General features: G+C 42.0%; 1 protein-coding gene across 1 annotated transcript in view; it reads right to left on the bottom strand.

The window, feature by feature from the left end:
* Positions 1–22,003, bottom strand: part of ntrk3a (neurotrophic tyrosine kinase, receptor, type 3a) — a 175,358-nt gene that overhangs the window by 123,438 nt on the left and 29,917 nt on the right. Inside the window, exon 3 of the mRNA XM_055009289.1 lies at positions 11,546–11,617. Within this exon, the coding sequence (XP_054865264.1) occupies positions 11,546–11,617 (72 nt within the window). The remainder of the gene's footprint in view (positions 1–11,545; positions 11,618–22,003) is intronic.

The raw sequence follows: 22,003 nt of genomic DNA, 5'->3' as shown, positions 1-22,003 counted from the left end.
GTGAATGTGAATGTGTTTGTCTTTCTGTGTAACCCTATGATTGACTGGTGACCTATCCAGGGTGTCCCCTGCCTTCGCCCTAAGTCAGCTGAGATAGACTCCAGGCCCCCTCCGACCCTAAGTCTCTACAGAGGATTAGGAGGTGTATAGATAATGGATGGAATTGTAGTGGAACCTCCTACTCATTCAGTCCCCATTCCCAATCACTGCAACATAACACTAATATGTACTTTAAAAATATAGTGGTTTGGTGTGTAAACAGTGTTACTTTTCAGTTCCAACAGCAGTTTTTCAGTGTACCACCATTGTTAACCCACTGAACCCCAGAATCCAGCAGTGGATATGAAAGTTTTGTTTTATTTAAAATTAAACATGCAAGATACTGTAAAAACAGAAAGAATCATCTCATTTTTAACTTTTCAATGACCCTTAAATTTATTTGTGTGAAAAACAACAAAATATTAGCTTGAAATTGTAATATTTTATCAAATTCACTTCACAAATAAACCATTTGCACCTGTAAAAATCCCAAAATCCTCTGCTCCTCATCATAACTGAGAGGCCAAGACTAACTCAGCTATCACCAACAGTCATGTGACAAAAACTAAGGGATTGTTTGTTGGGCAGTGTTTTTGACAGAGCAGAGAGGAGACCAATCATTAAAATAAAAGCAGCATGGCTCAGAAATGGTAAACAAAGCAGCAAGTTGTTGGACAATACATTCAGCATGGTGAAACATATTGATTGACTAAATTTGTACAATTTTAGAAAATGACTAATCAATCATTCAACTTTTATCCCCTTTTGCTTGAGGTTTCGATGGACTGAACCCACCAGACTGACAACACTGGTGTCTCAAATGTCAAACAAAGAGTGGAGAAACTCCCTTAATTGGAGTGCAGGCACATGAAGCAGTAGATGTGAAACTGGATGTCTGTCAGTTGATAATACAAGAGCAGCACAGCTGGTACAGACTTGAGTTGCTTAACAGATTAGTCAGGCAGCTGAAAATGAATCTGCAACTTTTCAAATTGGTAATTCAAGTCATTTTGCAAACAAACAAAAAAAAGCAAAACATTCAAACTATCTCTATTTTAATTATTTTGTTAATGCTACCATTAACAAGTACAGGTGTTGCCACATCACATGCTCATCAGTTAGTAAAAACACAAATTGGTCCAAATTCAGTTCAATTCAATTATATTTATATAGCGCCAATTACAATTCAAATTGTCTCAAGACGCTTTACAGAACCCCATATGCCTGAACCATAAATCACAATGATACAGTATTATAAGGTAGACAGCATGTAGCATCACTGAATTAATTTTATGTCATTCTCCCACAGCCACTTGTCAGGTTGTTCATGTTTTGCACCGCTCAATGCGAATAGCATTAATGAGGTGTGGGTTTATTATTATACAATAAACAACATACTTAACAATGCATGTTATCATTATCTCAATTTGCTGTAGAGTACATTTTACACTAAGTATGCGGGAGTGCCAACTGTAATGGATGCAAAGCCAGAAAAAAACATTGTTTCCATTGCACTGATAAATATTATATCTATAAGCTGTTTTTTTTTCTTAATAAATATTCATTCCATGATTTCTGGGCATGTGGCTTTCATGTCCCAGCGCACTGATTCTACTAAGGATTTAAATATGTTGTTTCATTTTTAGAAAATTAGCAGAAATTTCCTAAAATACCTGGTCATTGTTTTTTGTTTTTTGTTTTTTTTTTGTATAGGTCCCTTAAAGAAAAGGAAATACTGCATTTGTTTTTTGACAGTTTTGATCAGTGGATTATTTTGACTATTTGGTTTTCCAACGTATTGTTTGAAAGGACAAAGGCTCAGCAGCTTAGACAGGTGTGAGATGGAAGTTGCACTCCACTAGTTTAGATGAAGTTTACGTAGCTTGCAAAAATAGTCTGGTAATTTACAAAAAAAGCTCTTTATAATGCCAGGACAGCATATTATTCATCATTAATAAAGGAGAATAAAAACAACCCCTGGTTTCTCTTCAGCACTGTAGCCAGGCTGACAAAGAGTCAGAGCTCTGTTGAGCCTTTAGCTCTAAGCAGTATCTTCATGAGATTCTTTACAGATAAAACTGTTAGGGTCAGAGAAAAAAAATAATCTGGCCCTTCCTATAACTGTTACAAATGTATCATTGAGTACAGTTGCTTTAGAAATGGCTGTAAGACATAATGGATATTTAGACTTCTTCACTCCTATACATCTCTCTGAGCTAATTTCAACAGTTTCTTCATCTAAAACATCGACATGTCTTTTAGATCCTATCCCAACTAGACTGTCAAAGGAGGCTTAACCATGAATTAATTTTTCAATGTTAGATTTGATAAATCCCTCTCTAGTAACAGGCTATGTACCATAGGCTTTTAAGGTTGTTGTAATCAATCTTCTACTTAAAAAGCCTCCTCTTGATCCAAATGTTTTAGCTAACTATAGACCTTTATTCAACCTCCCATTTCTCTCTTCAATTCTTGAGTGAATAGTTGCAAATTAATTATGTAAACATTTACAAAGCAATAGCTTGTTTGAAGAGTTTCAGTTAGGCTTCAGAGTGCATCATAGCACAGAAACAGCTCTGGTGAAAGTCACGACCTTCTCATAGCATCAGATAATATATTGGTCTGTATACTTGATTTGTTAGACCTTTGCATTTGACACCATCAACCAAAAACTTTTATTACAATTGCTCGAACATTCTATTGGTATCAATTGGACAGCACTGGATTGGTTTAAATCCTACTTATCAGACAGGTTCCAGTTTGTGCATGTGAATAATGGCTCTTCTAAGCATAGTAGGGTTAATCATGGAGTTCTTCAGGGTTCTTTCTTAGGACAGATACTGTTCACAATATACATGCTTCCTTTAAGGCAATATTATTATATTAGGAAGCACTGTATTTATTTCCATTGTTATGCTGACGACACTTAGTTGTATTTATCTATGAAGACAGATGAAACTAATCACCTAGCCAGACTGCAAGATTGTTGTAAGGACATCAAGACCTGGATGACCTGTGATTTCCTGCTACTAAAATCAGACAAAACTTTCATTGTATTTGGTCCCACACATCTCAGAAACTTGCTTTCAAAGCATATAGTTATTCTGGATGGCATTACTTTGGCCTCCAGTATTACTGTGACTAACCTTGGAGTTATCTTTGACCAGGACATGTCCTTTAACTTACACATTAAAGTCTGCAGGACGTCCTTTTTCACCTGAGAAATATTGTAAAATCAGGAACATCCTGTCTCAGAGTGATGCAGAAAAACTAGTCCATGCATTTGTCACTTCCAGGCATAATTATTGCAATTCTTCACTATCAGGATGTCCCAATAACTTTCTGAAAAACCTTCAGTTGATCCAAAATGCTGCAGTGAGGGTACTGACAGGAGTTACCAAGAGAGATCATATTTCTCCTATTCTGGCATCTCTTTATCCTTCTCTTGACATACAAAGCTCTTAATGACCAATCTGCACCGTATTTTAAAGACCTTATAGTATCATATCATCCGAGCAGAACTCTTCACTCTCAGACTGCAGGCTTACTTGTGGTTCCCAGAATTTCTAAAAGTAGAATGGGAGGCAGAGCCTTCAGTTATCAGGCGCCTCTCATGTGGAACCAGCTCCCAGTTTGGGTTCAGTAGGTGGACACCCTTTCTATTTTTAAGACCAGGCTTAAAACCTTTCTTTTTGACAAATATTATCGTTAGAGTTGACTTGGGTGACCCTGAGGGGGTCAGCTGGAGTCCGCAAGTACAACTGATTTCTTCGATGTCCTTTAGTTCTGCGCCTAGTTATGCTGCTATAAGCCTAGGCTGCTGGGGGACCTCTCTTGATGCACTGAGCCCTTTTCCCAATACATGTATTGACTATATATACCGTTATTGCATTGCATTCACTCTGTTTCTCCCTGTGTCCTTTATCCGTGTGTCCCTTTTGCCAGAGCTGGATTCTTCTGATCTGTGGTTGCTGCCCCACTAACTGGCTTAGTCGCCATCATGTCCACTGTGGGACGCTGCTGCTGACTTCCCCCAGCCCACTGCTTCCAGCTGCCCATTTCCACCAGTCTACTCTGCATCGCCCATGCCATACTTGACATGCTCGTCTACACACTGTTTGAATCTTACTTACCAGCTGTACATGTCATATATTTAATGCCAGAGCCTACACCATAACAGTAAACTTATGAATCCATTTCAGTTTTAGCTTGTATTTTGTATGTATCATCTATCTTATCACGTGTGTATCCAATTGTGGGTTATATGTACCTTGTTCCCCACCCCACTCGTCTCCCATCCCTCTCCCTCCCAAGCCCTCTCTACCTCTTCTGTTCCTCTCAACCCGCCGGCCAGTGGCAGATGGGTCCCCCTCCATATGAAAGAGCCGGGTTCTGCTCAAGATTTCTTCCTGTTAAAAGGGAGTTTTTTTTTATTGCCATTGTCACCTTGGGACTTGCTTTGGGGGTTTAGGCATATGGGTTCTGTAAAGCGTCTTGAGACAATTTGAATTGTAAGGCAGGGGACACCTTAGACAGGTCGCCAGTCTGTCGCAGGGCTACATACAGAGACAAACAATCACTCACACATTCACACCTACGGGCAATTTAGAATGATCAATTAACCTCAGCATATGTTTGGACTGTGGGAGGAAGCCGGAGAACCTGGAGAAAACCCACGCATGCACAGGGAGAACATGCAAACTCCATGCAGAAAGATCCCGGGAAAGCCGGGACGCGAACCAGGGATCTTCTCGCTTCAAGGCGAAAGTGCTAACCACTACACCACTGTGCAGCCCAGGCAGCTTGTCTTGTTGCAAATTACTTTGAAGACATCTTTAACAGCACAGATTGGATGACCAACCAATGCACAAGTAGACAGTTTTATTCATACAGTTGTGTGATAATTTTTGGGTGTTTTCTACCTACTGAGTGTGTCACATGTGGCTATGAAACTGCTGATCAGTGAATTGTCCAGATACTTTTCAGCGTGTGAAAATGCAAGGGATGATGTAACAAATGGCTGCAATTCCTAAGTCAATGTAATTTTTGTTAAAACCCTTGAATGAAAGCCAGAAGTCTACAAATCAATCACTTCTAGATTACTTTGTTTCAAACTCAATGTGTTGACACAGGAAAAATAAGGAAATTTGTGACACTGCCCAAAATTTATAGACCTGACGATATGTGTGGTGTACCACATGGCACAGTGTTTCAACCACAACTCTTTTCTTTTATTTGCAGCAAACTGCACTACACTGTAACTGCATACACCCCTATGTACTATCACTAAAATTATGAAAGTTTCAAAATTGTGTCTTCCTACATTGTATTATTTTTAAGATGAAGTGTAGTGTCTTTGATCAAATTTATACTTAAAAAAAACAGGTCAACTAGACAACACTGAAAATACATGCCCCATAAGATCTTCTAGCTACAAGGTGACAGTGCTAACCACTGAGTCACTGTTCAGCCCATTTTAATGAAGTCTTGGTTAATTAAAACAAAATGTAAAGAAGGTGAAGGGCTCAGGTTTTTTTAGTTTCTCCATGTTGATTATTGAACATAATTTCAGTTAAATTCAACATGCAACGACTTGTTTGGAGAGAAGTGCAGAGGACTGAGAAAATCCAACTTACCTAGCAACACAAAGAAACACACACACATTTACAAATCCACAAAACCCACATACCCATGCACACAGAGAAAAACAAACACCATCTGCCCACTTACTGCTGATCACAAAGTCTCAGCAGCACTAAGATGGCTGTATCCCTGATTGGCCACTGTGCCCTCCTTGGAGACAGTTGCTATGTCAAAAGATACAAGATGCCAATATGTAGAAGAGAAAAGGCTATTGTGTCACACCAGTTCTGTGTTAAATTGATAGGATATCATATATTTTACAAAATACATAGAAATTTGCCTGTGTCATATCAAACTCTAAAAATGAGCCATGAATTTAAGTTGAAGGTCATTACAGATAGAGATTAAAAATGACTTAATGATTTGCTTCACAGTGTTTTTTGTCCGACACTGGTGTTACAAAGAAAGTGTGTCACCTAGGAGTTTTACCTTTTACTTTCAATGTTTTTCCACAATGATGTGTAATAGTATTGACTGGCATAACAAATGAGAATACAAAGAAAATATATTGATTAACAGTTAAGGCACAGCTAACTAATATTTTACAAGACTGCTTTCAAAATGTTTCAAAATCAGCATTTGCAACCTTTAAATAGTAAAGAAAGCCTTAATGGCAAAAATGTTATCAAAAGTCCTCAGCCTTGCTTACAGTATACAATAGAAGTGACTGTAGTATCACTTAAAAATCAAAAGATTTTATTTTATTTGTCAACTAAAGTTCACAGTTTTATGTGATAAAGTTCAATGAAAGTAATATTGTGTTGTGAAAAGCAAATAAAATATTTGAATAGTTTATCAAAGCCTTAAAAAAGAAAGGAAAAATTGCATAAAAATATTTAATTGAAAAGACCAGAAAATAATAAAATATGTAAATAAAACTAGAGGCAACTTTAGTAAAAGCACAGACAAATTTTAATAGAGCTATAGCTGAAAAATGTATCACAATAAAATGTTTAATTTCAGTCAATATCAATAAATATTGCAAATTTTTAATTACCTATATTTTATTGACTTCTCACTTAAATTGAAAAGGCAAATTATTACAATTTCAAACATGCCATGTTTACACCACCAAAGACTTTATATTTTCAATATTTCCATTTTTTACATCACTCTTTTGTTATTGCAAAAGAACAGTAGAATAGAGGAACCAACCATTTGTAATTATCTTCACAACATCGGAAAGTAAAAAATAATAAGAAAAGTAGATGAAGAGAGCTGGTTTTATCTAGTTGCATGTAGATTGAAGTAAAATCACAACTTATGAGTTTTACATACTCAGTCTAGATCTGAACAGCCTCTCTTTTTGCACTTTTAGGGAAATGTTAACTTTTCCATAGTGTAAACCTCATGCACAATGTCCTCAATGGTAGGCGGTTCTACTTTTAACCATTTTCCTGTGATGTTTTTTTTTCTTTTTTGACTGGTTGGCAATAAAATACGAAGTGACTACTTGTCATTAACATCGCAGTTGTCAAGCAGTATGTCGCCAAGATACATAACTTCACATTTAAAATAAATATTTACCCCAAATACATTATTTATATATTCATGGACCCATTCCCAGTAAGATCTAATAATCTGGCAATCCCAGAAGACATGAAAGTGATTAGCGTTGTCAGCCCCACAGAGTCTCCAACAGGCAACATCTCGGCCCTGATGTCGCTTCTGGATAGATGCCATTATCAAAAACAAAAAATGCCATTATAAAGTTTGGATGCAATTTTGTTGCATTGTGACTAAAGTAATGATGGAAACACCTGCAGGAACCCTGAAACTCCTCTTCCAAGTACTACTTTTACGTTTTGGTAAAAGTAATGTCTGACCTGCAAATCTCTGTAAAAGTCATCTGAATGCAATCCATATTTGTTCTGTAGAGCTTAAAAGCTCTGGTATGTCCCATTATGGATAAATGAAAAATAGTTTGTTAAACCTTTTGAGTTCCATTTCCTGAATTTGCTATTATACTTACTCGGGCACAAACTCCGAATGGTAAGCACACCACCTCAAAATTCTGGATAAATCTCCTAGTTTATAGGATTTCTGGACTACTGATCAGAAGGTCAGAGGTTCAAACCCTGATGCGGCCACTGTCAGGCCCTTCAGCAAGGCCCTTAACCCTTCCTGCTCCAGGGGCGCCATACCATGGCTGACCCTGCACTCTGACCCCCGGTCGAGGAGACGAGGGTTGTAGTCAGAGCGTAACAGAGCGTAAGACAGCGCGAGAAAGCGAAATAAAACTCACCATGCCAAGAGGTCTGTTCACCATTGACAAAGTACTTCATCAAGTAATGGCTGACTCAGATTCTGAAGAGGGATATTCACCCTGTGATGAAGATGTTCAGTCGTCCAGTGAGACAGAAAGTGACGCTGCGTCTGTGCGTAACGGCAGCAGAGTTCGTGCGCCATGACAGTCCACAAGCAGCACATACTGGAGCTGATGCTTTGCTTCACCGTGTCCAGGGTGGCAGGACGGGACGTGGTGGGTGTAGCAGGGGTGGTCAAAACACTAATGGTAAGGAGGGTAGCGGGGATGCAAAAAACCGCGGAAATAGCGGAAGACGTGGTAGAAGCCGCAGGAAAAGATGCACTGCTAATAGCGGTGGAGGCGTTCACAGCCGTGCCGTAAATGATGATGATGATGGCTGGGTTTGCTTAAGAGATGAGGAACAGTATCACAAGTGGATCAGACATTTAGATGAGCCTGTTGGGTATCGTGGAGACAGGGATCTGACAAATTCTGAGCCAAGCAATGACATCTTGATCAATAAACATCTGTAAAAATTATGTAATCCATATGTCCGCCACTTGGTGATGTCATAATATGCAAATTAGATGAGTGAATTTACTCCCATCACAAACGTTGGGTCATACTGATGATTTTACTCATTTACAGTATGTCTTTATCTCTAATCATTTTCAAGTTACAACCTTTTGAAAAAGTGATATCAAATCTGAATAGTTAACTGAAAAAAACTGTGGCGCCTAAAGGGTTAAGTTCAAGGGCCTGTATAGCCACGTTATACTCAGCAACAGGCTTTGAATTTTTTTCTACAGTGCTCTGAAGTGTAGACAATTCAGCCTTAAACAAAATTATACTACCTGAAAGTGATACTAGTTCTGTCTGAATAGCATCCAGCTTGCTATCAGTGCTTTTGTCCATCTCATGCAGCTGAGCAAACTGAGGTTAAAAAAATTCATGTTTCTCCATCAGCGAATTTGTAATGGTGCCGAGCTCATTAGCATGCATGGCCTTGTTTGCTTTTGTGGAGTAACTACTTGAGCCAGGTGTCTTTGCAGATTCAGCCATTTCATTTAGTGAAAAATAGTCGAGGCAAAAGAATAAGTCAAGTTCAGTGGAAGGAAATGTCAACATTCGGAAGCTAGGGCAAGAACAGGACTTCTAAGCCGCCATCTTGCTCAGGCAGTAACAGACTCTCAACATATAACCCTTTCACTACATTTTTGAAGTCTCACCTCCATTTTCAGAATTACAATAGTGACACACCCTATCTAATATATGATTGGTTGACTGAAAAGGAACAACAGTGGATTTGTAAAATCAGTGTCAAAGAAACATTGATTAGAAACGTATTTGTGACATATTACAAACAAATGTAATCTGGGAAAAAATATTTCTTTCGAAGTGAAACATAATTGAGAATGGGTTATTTTTGCATAATTTTGTATAGTTTTCACCTTACTATATAAGGTGCCTTGAGATGTCATAAGTAGCAAATTGCCGCTATAAATACAACAATGAACTGACCAATCTCCTCTGCATCACCCTCACTATACTTGATGTGCTCATCTACATACAGTACTGTTTGAATTTTACAACCAGCTATATATGTAGTATATTTAATGCCAGAACCATACATCATACATTGAACTTATGAATCAATTTCAATGTTAGCTTGTACTTTGTATGTATCATCTAGCTTATCATGCATGAATCCAACTGTGTGTTATATGTTCCTTGTTCTCCACCCTCCTCTTCTCCCATCCCTCCCTCTCTCCCTCTCTACCCCTCTACCTCTCTACCTCGTCTGTCCCTCTCAACCCGCCGGCCAGCAGGCAGATGGGTCCCCCCACATAAACAGTCATGTTCTGCTCAAGGTTTCTTCCCATTAAAAGGGAGTTTTTTCATGCCACTCTCGCCTTAGGGCTCGCTCTGGGGGTTCAGCCATTTGGGTTCTGTAAAGCGTCTTGAGACAATTTGACCTGTAATTGGTGCTATATATATATAAAATTGAATTGAATTGAACTGAAATGTGAAATACTGCTTTGTGTTAAGTGTGAACTATTTTGCCTTGTTTTACCTCCTGACAGGTGGTTTAGAGACACTCCTCATTCTTTGAGACATTACTTTTGACAGGGCTTTGGATGATTGGAGTCTCACGTTCTTTTTTTTTAGTATATTCTATGTTGATGATGAATTTGCTTTTTCTGTCTCTGAGTGGGTAAATTTTGCATCATGCATTAACAGTATACTAGTTCAGCAAGTATAATTGCACAAGCTAAAGCAACTCCAGACATTTCTCCACTGAATCCTGTTTCTTGGAGGCTTAGGCCTTTGTGTGATGACATTTGATGTAATGTGAAGAGTGAAGTCTAAACTCAGTCAGGTCTTTGAATTTAAAGTTACGTTACCGTGGATGACTCCCTTATATTAAAAGGTCTTGTCAACTTATTTTTTATTCACCCTCATTTGCATGCATTATTGACCTGCAATTTCAACAAAACATCACTACATGTAACCTTCAGAATGAAAGCACATTTTCTTTGGAAGACCTACTGTCAGTTTTGAATCATTTCTTAATTTCTGCTTTCTGCTATATAAAAAAGTCTGCATTTATTCTTGCATGTATTTTGTCCAGGGTTTTTTATTTTTACTGCCAACTATTAAAAATTACTTCTGTGACCTGTCAATTGGTCAGCGAAGATCCATGCAAATTTTCTCTAATGCCCCAGATAAATTCTTCAATTTTATAGTGGGTAACCTAGCAGAAAGACAGGCATCATGGCACAATCTGTAATATGAGTTTTTTTCTTGTAGCCTCAAAGACAAACTTTTCATAAAAAAAGCAGTAGATCCCTGCATCACAATTGCAAGAGACAAGACAGTGACACTGGCTGAATTTTGCAATCAACATGTCCAAACATACTCAGACACATGAATGTATTATTACAAATTATTGCTTGAGTTTTTGATTCAAAATTGCCCGTAGGTCTGAACGTGATTGTGCCTGGTTGTCTGACTCTCTGTGTTGGTGATGGACTGGTGACCTTCACTTTAAGTAGGCTTCAGCCCCCATCAACCCTACAGGGGATTAAGCAGTATATACAGTCAGGTCAATAAATAACTCACACACCTGGCCATAGACCAGCCAATTGTCCAATTACTTTTGGTCCCTAAAAAGGTGGCGGGCACATCTAAAATATGTTGTAATTCCTCCACTGTTCACCTGATTTGGATGTAAAGCACCTCAAATTGAAGCTGAAAGTCTGCACATAAAGCACATCTTGATTGTTTCATTTCAAATCCATTGTGGTGGTTTACAGAGCCCAAATGCTGAAAATTGTGTCAATGTCCAAATATTTAAGGACCTGACTGTACATGGAGCTTGTGACACTTTCATGTCTTCCAGGCTGCAGTTCGAACATTTTTCAAAGCCTGTTCTAAAATTATTTTTCTGTATGATCGATCTACATTTCTAGTCATTTGTTTGCATTTTAAAAATGTTTTCAAGTACACATTTAGTTCCAGCACTGCAAAGAAATCAAAACCATTGTAGGGCTAGAAATGGGCATTAGTGATAGCATATATATTTGTTATATTGTTAATGTTGTGTGTACTCACATGTAGTGCAGGTGTGGGTTCTTGGAAAAAACACGGGTCGGAATCGTATGCAGGTTGCTCCTCGTAATAGTACTATAACACAGAGAGAGAGGGAGAGAACAACAATTTGAAACTTTGAATAACTTTCAACTTTCACTTTGAATTATCATGAGTTTAGGGAGTCACATCAAAATTGTAAGTAGTGAAAAAAGTGTTACCGACCCGATTCTGCAGCCGCCGAACCGTGGTTGGGCAGCCTCGGGTAGCGCTAGCCCGCTTAGCTTAGCGCGGCTTGTTAATGGTAACAGCCAATATAAATCTGGACAAACTTTGCAGGGGGAGAACGAGGCACTTTATTGAACCGGAAGCAACTGTCCACACTTACAGTTCATCCAGGGTACACTGGCTTCTCACATTTGCCCTCTATGACAGGGTAGCATTAAACCGCTCCACCTGGCCGTCGGACTGGGGGTGAGATGGGGTAGTAAGAGTCTTTTTAATTCCCTAGAGGGCAGACATTCCCTGAAACACAGCTGACTCCAAGTTTGTGCCCTGATCACCGTGGAGGGAGTAGGGCGCTCCATGCCTACACACCCACTCCGAGGCAATCTTTTCAGCTACTGTTGTTGCTTGCTCATCAGGAACTGGATAAGCTTTGACCCACTCGCTAAAGTAGTCCTGAACAACTACTATATAGTGATTGTGCCGCTCAGTCTTATTTAACGGACCCATGAGATCAACAGCAATTCCTTCCATGGGGCCGTCTACTTTTACAGAGCCCATGGCTGCCTGCGGAGTTTTCTTTTGGCGAGCCTTGGCTGCGCAGCTGCTGCAGGTACGGCACCAAAGGGTGACATCAGTTTTCATATCGTACCAAAACTAACTGGTCTTAAGGCGAGAAAGGGTCTTCTCTGCACCAAAGTGGCCACCCACCGGTCCCTCATGCATCTGTGCCATTACAGATGTGCGGTACGAGCTCCGCAGGAGAATTTGGGGGTAAAACACCTTTTCCTCTGTGCAGTAAAACTTCCTGAGTATGACCCCATCCCTCTGACAGAGCTGCTTCCACTGTGCCCAGTAGGCTTTGGTGGCAGGGCTGCATGGCGCCACATCGGTCCATGCAGTCCATCCCTCCCCCTTCTCAAACCACATGCACAAAGGTGTTATGTCCATGTTGGTCATCTGTGCTCCTTTTAACTGCTCTTGGGTCCAACCCCTGAATAGCTCAGCTTGAGATGGCTCGCTCACCCTGTTGACATCTGGATGAGACAGAGGATGGTCGCCGCTCTTGTTAGTAACATTGGCTACCCCCACTAGAGCTTGCTCAGGGGATGCTGTTAGCAGAGCATCTTCCAGGAAACCGTTGGTGAGGATGCACTGTACCCCCTTGCTATGGCGCAGGCTGCCGCTAGAGTCTGGCTCAGGAACGGTGCAGTGACAGGAGCTTCTACACGGTCTCCTGGACAAGACGTCTACATTTTGGTGGAACTTTCCCCCACGCTGGATCACCTGGAAGTCATATTCAGCTAGTTTCTCCAACCAGGCAAGTTGTCCCTCTGGCTGTCTGAGCTTGGTTAGCCAGCACAGGCTGCTGTGATCGGTTCAGACAGTGAAAGATCTCCCAAGCAGGTATTGTCTAAAATGGGAGGTGAACTCCACCACTGCCAGGAGTTCTCGCCTAGTGGTACAGTAGTTTTGCTCGGTGGGGGAAAGTCTCCTGCTTCCACCTGCCAGCACTCTCTCCTCACCTCCTTGCATTTGGGAGAGGACTGCTCCAATTCCCCAGTCACTAGAGGTCACCATCATCAAGAGGGTAGGCGAGCACAGGTGTTGATGTCAACCGGACATTCAGTTCCTCGAATGCCTCCTGGCAGTCATCTGTCCAATTAAAATGTACATACTTCTTACTGAGTTCATGGAGTGGTTTGGTGACTGAGGCGAAATCCTCAACAAACTGCCGATAATATGACGCCAAGCCCACAAAGTGGCGCACCTCTGAGACATTGCGGGGGATGGGCCATTCAACCACTTTTTTAAAATTTTCTCAGGGTCAGTAGCAACACCTTTATCTGAGACAATGTGCCCCAGGTAGGGGACCTGCTTCTGGAACAAACAGCACTTGGATGGTTTCAGTTTGAGGTTAGCGTCACGTAGCCTAGTGAACACTTGGCCAAGCCACTCCAACATTTGAATGGTGTCCCGCCCTAGGACTATGATGTCGTCAAGGTACACTAAGCATGTCTCCCACTGCAGCCTGACTAGAACACGGTCCATGAGCTGCTGGAACGTAGCAGGTGCGGTGCAGAGTCCGAAAGGCATCACACTCCACTGAAAAAGCCCCTTCCGGATGCAGAAAGCAGCAGCCTTGCGGGCTCTTGGGGTCATTTCCACCTGCCAGTATCCAGATGTCAAGTCCAATGTGCTGAAGCACCTGGCAGAAGACAGAGTGTCCAAAGTATCCTGAATATGGGACAGGGGATAGGCATCTTTAAGAGTCCATTCATTTAAGGGGTGGTAATCCACTCAAAGGCGTGGGCTCTGGCCCTTCTTTCTCACCATTACAATTGGTGCAGCCCAACTGATGTTACTAGGCTGAGCTACGCCCATCTCCAGGCTCTGCTGCACCTGCTGGTCAGCTGCAATTGTCACAGCCACAGCCAGAGGCTGTGATTAGTGGCAGTGCTCTCCCCTCCTCCGTTCCTGCTCCCTTAGGTGTGTGTATGCACAGAGGTTGGCAGCAGGTGTTCTATGTTAATCATCAGCAGTCGCGAGGCATGGGCAGGTGATTCGTATCCAATCAGCCATTCCAGTTTTCCATATAACCAGGATCATGAACATTCAACAGTTAGCGCTGTGCACTGTTCCATCTGAGCGTTCTTGTCTCGTACTTTCAGTAATTCTGGTTTTGTCTCGTCAGATTCAACTCCTGCCTGCTCTTACCTCCCGGTTCAGCACATCGATCCCCTGCGTCCGGTAACACACACTCTGCTGCCAGCCACTCCACCACGGACGTCATTCACACCACCACGGACGCCATTCACGCCACCACGGATGCTAGCCATGCCACCATGGATGCCAGCCACGCCACTACAGATGCCAGCCACGCTACCACAGACGCCTGTTTCCCACCTACGGACACTAACCTCGCTAGCCACGCCACCACTGGACATCCACCATTCCTGGGTCGGCTCACCCTCAATCGTCTGGCTGGAATCTGGCTCTAAATACCCTGAATTCTCCATTCAGTCACTTTCAGCTAAGTCCAAACCCATGCAGTACCAGATTCGTATTTAGAACATTAATGATAGATATTTCTGTAGATTTGAATTCTTCATTTAGTGAGAATATTATTTATTCATTCTGGTCCTATCTAAAATCAGGGTGCTTATACTAGTCTCATGTTTCATGTTCTCTTTTGAACTTTAGTCTTTGACAGATTACTGTAGTCGAGTATTATAGTTCTCGTTCCTATTAATGGGATTCCTGTTTCTATAGTTTTCCTGCCTTGGTTATACCATACGTGGGTTTGCTAATTGTTGTTCTCTGTTTCCTGTAGTTAGTCTGCCAGCCCACTAGGGGGGATCTGGGTTCGTTCCGCCCTCAGCAGATTTGGAGTTATTTTCTGTGTCACAAGTTAGACTTCCAGTAGAGTTTGTAGTTCTGTATTATCTCTGTCATGTAAATAAAAGCATTCGTAAATCTACTCATTTGTCTGAGATTTCCTTTCCTGCATCTGAGCCTCTGTACAAATTGTAACAGCAATCTGCTTGTCCTTAGCCATTCTGTGGAGTGGCTGTTTAACAGGCCCCCGGGAATAGTCAGAATGTCATGTCAAGGTCAGTGGGCCCCATGGAGAACACATCTTGTAGGACTGCAGTACACCAGCTAGCCTACCGTGATCATGCTCAGGTAGGTTGGTGCAGCTCTCTGAATACAAGGCCTGCAGGTGGGGGGACACAGGGTAGTGGCCTGGTCAACACGCCCAGGGACAGTCGAGACATCATGAGGCTGAGGCTCTGCCTCCCCCAGCATCACTGCTCACTGGAGCACTCCCGCCATAGCTCCCTTCTTCAAAATGACAGGGGCTGCACCAGGGTTAAAAACTCTGATGGGGATATCGGTGGACTGTGGTGTCTGCACAACCACCTGTGCCACGAGGACTCAGTGTCTCTTGATGAAGCATTTGGTGGGACTTAACGCCAGGTCTCCATCAATAGCAGGTTGACGGCGTACGGTTGCAGGCACTATGTACTCACAGCCTGGCCTCAGCACTGTGCGACAAGCCACCTTGACAACGTGCACCTCTGGCTCGGAGTCTGTATTGCAGCGGGGCATCTTTTCACCAAAGAGGGTTATCTCTCCCCAGCCGTATTCCAAACAAACTTGTGCTTGCCGCAGAAAAGGGTGCCCCAGGATGACCTCAGTGTTCTCAATGATGTCTGCCACACCAAAATTCACACTGCAGACACGGCTCCCAATGTGCAATGAGATGTCAACCTCTCCTAAAACTGGTAAACTATCTGGTCTGATGCCTTGCAGTGTTCTGGCAACTGATGGCTGTATGGGGGGCCTGGCTTGGGCAGGGATATCATTTTAGTAGTGGAGGGGTAGTAAACCGGGCCACCTGACTTTTTGTCTCAGTTCAATCCCCACAGCTGCTGCGTGCTCGGAGCATGGTCCATAGGCAGCCACTATCTCATCCACGATCTGCTAATAGCTCCACTTGCCAGATCTTGGATTCTTATGGACGATGGCCCCCGCTGCTCCAGTCAAAGTGAACCTGAGCTGTACCACCATTGTTCTCTCTGACCAGCAGTTAGCTTGTGCACAATTTTCAAATTGATAAAGGAAATCCTTCCATGCACCAGACCCGTCAAACTGACTTGGCTGCAGCGTAGGAATCAACTCCTGTTGTCCATGAGGTTCATCATCACTGTCATCTGCAGCACCGTCGTAGTGTATGATGAGCAGCTACGTGGTGTACAACCAGCCCATCTCTGGTTATGCTGGTGGCAGCCACACAGTTTAGTTTTTGTATTCCATGATGGTGACATAGGACTCGGGGTGGTGTAGTTGCAGCCCAAGGCCTGCATTTCAGGATTCTGTCTCACATGCTGGGGTCTGTGTGGGGTAAATGGTGACACTGTGCATGGTTGAGGTGGTGTCTGGATCAGTGCAACTGTGGCGCTAGTCCCGCAGTCATAATAGTTCATGTCCATGGGAGTGGCCGAGTTAACAAGCCCATCACCAGCAGTGTAAACAGTGACTGGGCCCATGTCATTTCTGGAACTATGTGGTTGTAATGAGCTATTATAGAAAGCTGTGCTTCTGGTGGTATCATAGTTCAGGTTTGATGAAGTCACAAACTCACCACATACTGCTGCATGTGGAGCTGGAGATGAAAGAAAAGGGTTGGTGGACAGCAAGGGTGGTGGAGCAGGCAGCTGTGCCATGTTTGGCTGAAACAGCGTGGTACTAGCCGCCATTTCGTGTGCGGCTAATGTTAGCTCCATGCTAGTCATAAAAGGATTGGTGCTACATCCTTGGTGCACATGCCGTTCCGTTGTTCAAAACAGTCTGTCAGGGTTCCCACACTTTCCCTGAAATTATTTTCCAGGACTTTTCCAGGACATTTTCAGCCAGTACAGACACACGTTATCACATCATACACTAATACATCCCCGTCCCCCTCATTCTTTGGAAGTGTTCTTTACTACAGTTGTGACTTGCATTTACCCAGATTGTTTCTATATTTATTACTCAGACATTTGATGTGCAGTCTATGGCTATAATTTATCTATGAAAAAAATTATGACAGATGTATCATAGAGTAATGCAAACACACCCACAGATTACAGCGTAGCACTTCACTAGCATGACAAACTGGAGTTACAGTCTTCAGTTGGGTAATTCCCAACTCAACTTTCTCTTCTCTCTTACTTTCTCTGGTGCAATTCATTTAAAAATATTTGTATATTTTCAATAAATCACTGAAAAACAATTTCCTTTGTTTCATGTCAGTTCACTGCACAACTCAGATGTTTTACACATCTGGCATCTGCATTTCTCAAACATAATTAAAATCAAAATCACTGCCAAAATACCCAAGCAAATCATAAATTGTCAGAAATATAACTAAAATACCAAAACAAAACTTTATCCTGCAGTGCAATATGGTCAATATAAAACAAAGCAATGTCATTCTAATAAAACTCCTCCTCAAAAAAGTTGCTCAGTTATTTTAGCTTCTTGACCTATGCTAGCGGTTCAAATGAACGTCATAGTTCCTGTCTTCTCATTGTAAGGGTGCCCCTCTTCCCTGTGGTCTTTGTGCGCATCTCACTCTGTTGACAACTACTTTTATTGGAAATTAACGAGCTTAAGTCGACATGAAAAGTTGTTAATCTCTCTAATTTCTTCTCTCATCTGTCTGTGCACATAGTAATACAACAGAATTCCTAATGTTTTCATTCACTTATTTTTGTCAGACAATATAACAAGTGTGAAATACTGAGTGAAACGTGGTCCATTAAGATTACCTGCTCAGCTCCCGCTGTGCTGAAATCAGAGATGTGCTGCATCTCGCAGCAAACAGCCAACTCAGGAACCGACACACCCACTAGAACTCTCCTCTGCCTGTCACTGCACACAGGGAGGACAGAGAGGGGCCTGTGGCCGCCCACGGGAGAGAAAACCCTCACACTAGTGGCCCAACACTTGCGACACTTTTCAACTTACAGTCACTAGTTTTGTCTCTAGGCGATAAGTCCCTAATAGGGTCTGAAAAGCCACTAAACGTAGCAACTAAGTCAATTTGAAGAACTGGGTTGCAGAACTGCTCGAAGCAGAAATGCAAATTTGATTGGCTGGTAGCGTCAGGTGGGGTGCTGCGCCGGCTAGAAGCAGAGAAGCGTTATTATAGATATATTATTATATATGTTATATGCCTTAATGTTGGCCAGAAGATAAGGTGACAACAGACATGCATGTGCATAATGTTTGCATTGACAGGAGGAGGACAAATATTTTTCCAGGATAAGTTAACTGTTTCCAGGACATTTGACCTTTTTTCTCATTTTCCATATGTTTTCCATGACTGGAAAATTGGTCAATCATTTTCCAGGTTTTCCAGGATGCATAGGAACCCTGGTCTGTGGTAACTCCAAACTCCTCTGTTACATCCTTCACAAAGGGATTTTTACTCACATCTGAGCTCATCACATTCGTTTACCTCTGGATTCCGCCGACGCTGCGGCAGCCACACGCCGCCATTATCTCTGGCTCTGCCGCTGCAGATTTATAATTTCTTCATGGCATTAAACGTGTCTCTTGTGTCTCCTCCTTACAAAATCTTTTATCCCGGACAAGCCCCCAGGGTTACCGACCCGATTCTGCCGGCCGCCGAACTGTGGTTGGGCAGCCTCGGGTAGCGCTAGCCCACTTAGCTTAGTGTGGCTCGTTAATGGTAACAGCCAATATAAGTCCGGACAAACTTTGCAGGGGGAGAGCAAGGCACTTTATTGAACCGGCAGCAACTGTCCACACTTTCAGTTCATCGAGGGTACACTGACTTCTCACACTGGCCCTCTATGACTGGCTATATCATCATGGTGCATATCGCTATGCCTCCACTTCCACACTCGTCTCTGCAACACACACACCGCTGCAGCGCTCCTCCTCCCGTCACACTCACACGCACACACACACATACACACACACACACACACACACACACACACACACACACACACACACACACACACACACACACACACACACCGCAACCTGCCAAGGTTAAAGGAGAGCAGGCTTGGCCTGCAACAGAAGGAAAGAAAGAGAGAGGGAAAGAAGTCTCATCATTCTGGTCTTCAAAATATGTCTGCATTGTTGACACCAAAGCAGGCCAGTCCTTGCAGAGGCACGTGATGACATGTCTCAAATCTGGAGTGTCGGCTGGAGTGCCTGTGCAAAGCCCTGCCTCCCCTTCCTGAGGCATCAAACGGCTTGCCAGAAAATCCTTGAGGGAAACCAAAAGTCCTTCTCCATAGCCTTTTTGACCTCCTCCCACACCCAAGTTTTAGCTTCTGCAACTGCCACAGTTGCAGTCCTTTTGGTTGACCGGTACTTGCTGCTTCAGGAGACCCCCAAGCCAACCAGGCCTGAAAAACCTCCATTTTCAGCCTGATGGCTTCCTCCAGTGCAAGAAGATGTCTGAGAAGCAAGCTGAGACAGCAGTCCTATGCAATACAAGGGGAGACTCAGACTCAGTCATTGATGAGTAAGCTCATGCATCCAACTGCCTGTACAACTTTGGAGGTTTAATGAAGGATGGAGAAGACTAACCCATCGTTGTGACCAGTGAGAAACCATGAGTGAGACTGAAGACCTCACTCAGTGGGGTCTGATTGATGATAATCAATCGTCTCCTTGATTTGAAATGCTAATTCTGTGAATTATATTACATGCCACATCACACAAAGTTGGTGCTACATCCCACCAACATTCCCTCTAAGCTGCGCGCTTGCACAATCACACACTGCATCCGCATTGTCAGCACACAGCAAATCAATGCAGCGCATAAAATAAAATCCATCCTGAGTTGTACAAAAAACAAATACAATTTAACTACAGATAAAGCAATGACTAACATTGTCCAGCCAATGATATGATGCTGTTCACACGTATTTACTTGCACAGCCAATCGGTGTCATTGACAGTGCTTTATGTGTACGTGCCCATACGTGCCGGTGTTTTGCAGGTTAGCTAGTTAACAGTGTGGCGGAGTTAAGAGTTGCAAATGCTGCTGACCCCTTATTATTGCAAAATGAACGGGCAGTGGCATATCCACTCATCAAGCCAAAGTAAAAAAGAAATGTGGTTCTTTTAAGATGGAATGGCTGTCGGAGTGTGTGCAAACAGAAGAACAAGCAGTGAAACTGGGTGAGATTTTTTTCTTTTTCAAATTAGAAAGGTCTGCTCTGCAAAACATGCTGCAAAGTCAAAGTGGCAAGCTTGTTTTTGGAGGGAAAAGTGTGGAATGAATGGAAGTTGGACTACCTCAAGCGTCACATTCAGCAGAAAAGCCATTTGAATGCTGTTGGAATTGTACGAAGATGCAAGATGGGAAAGGGGATTGGTACATTATTGCGAGAGAGTGCAAAAGATCAAGAGAAGAGGAACGAGCTGTCACACAAAAAGAAATCCAACCCTGAGCAAGTTAAGTTCTCATCGAAAATATTGTATTCACCATGAAAATGAATGCATCAGTGCTGTCGGTTCAACAAATCGGCAAAGTATGTGAGTATAGCAGAAAGCTGGCAAAGCAAAAATTATGTGAGAGAAATATATATATATATATATATATATATATATATATATATGAGAGAAATATATATATATATATATATATATATATATATATATAATAGTGCAGAATGAGATGATGTGCAATGTTAAAAATGCACTCTAGCATACCCTGATAGTAGATGAAAGTACAGACATAATAGTGCACAAAATGCTAGTCATATAAATACAAGGAAGAAAATGACATCACCTATAAAACTGTGCAGACAATAACTCAGTTTTACTCGAAGCATGGACTGGACATGCAGAGAATGATGATGCTGACTTCCAGTGGTGCCTCAGTAATGCCAGGAAAGCACAACAGAGTTACAGCTTTATTAAAGCAGCAAATACAACACCTAACTGAACAACATTGTGTGGCCCATAGAAAGGACTTGGGCATTGATGATGCCTGGAAAGATATGCCTTTGGTCAATCAGACACATTCTCAGATGTGGTGGCTGCAGCACTTAGATGTGAGAAGCTAAAGGAGATCTCACACCTTGTGGATATTTGTGCTACATTGCAAGTATCCAGTGCAGATTGTGAAAGAGGCTTTAGTTTAATGAATCATATCAAAACAGCATCCAGAAATCATCTTGAAGTGACACATTTGGACCAGCTGATGCGCATCAAGTCAAAAAAAAAGAAACAGAGAGGGCCACCAACCTGGACAAAGTGTACAACCATTGGACAAGTGAGAAGGACAGATGGGAAAAATATGGTGAAATCTAAGTCCACAATCCGTTTTGTGCTCATTCTAAAGTCACGGAATTTTTTTTTTAGATCACCCTTGTTTTCTTCAATTTCTTCTTCATTTTAAGGCCTGGTGCAACTAAACTATTGTTTTGACACATATAAGGATCACAAAAAAAGTAGCTCATTAAATTTAGGAGCTGATATCTAGCCATTTTCCAGGTTTTTTGATAAAACCAAAATCACATAAGTTCTTACATCAATAGCTATGCCATTATACAGTCAAAAACAGTGCTTTTAGGCATTCCGTGTTTTCTTTTATGTCTGTTTTAGGCACATGATACACACAGGAGTTAGTACTTGATTGCATAACCATTGTTTTTCATGACTACAGCCATGCGTCTTGGCATGCTCTCCACCAGCTTCTGACATTGTTCTGCT

This window comes from Amphiprion ocellaris, chromosome 3 (assembly GCF_022539595.1).
Source record: "Amphiprion ocellaris isolate individual 3 ecotype Okinawa chromosome 3, ASM2253959v1, whole genome shotgun sequence".
In the NCBI taxonomy this organism is placed as follows: domain Eukaryota; kingdom Metazoa; phylum Chordata; class Actinopteri; family Pomacentridae; genus Amphiprion; species Amphiprion ocellaris.
This window is presented reverse-complemented; position numbering and strand designations above follow the sequence as displayed.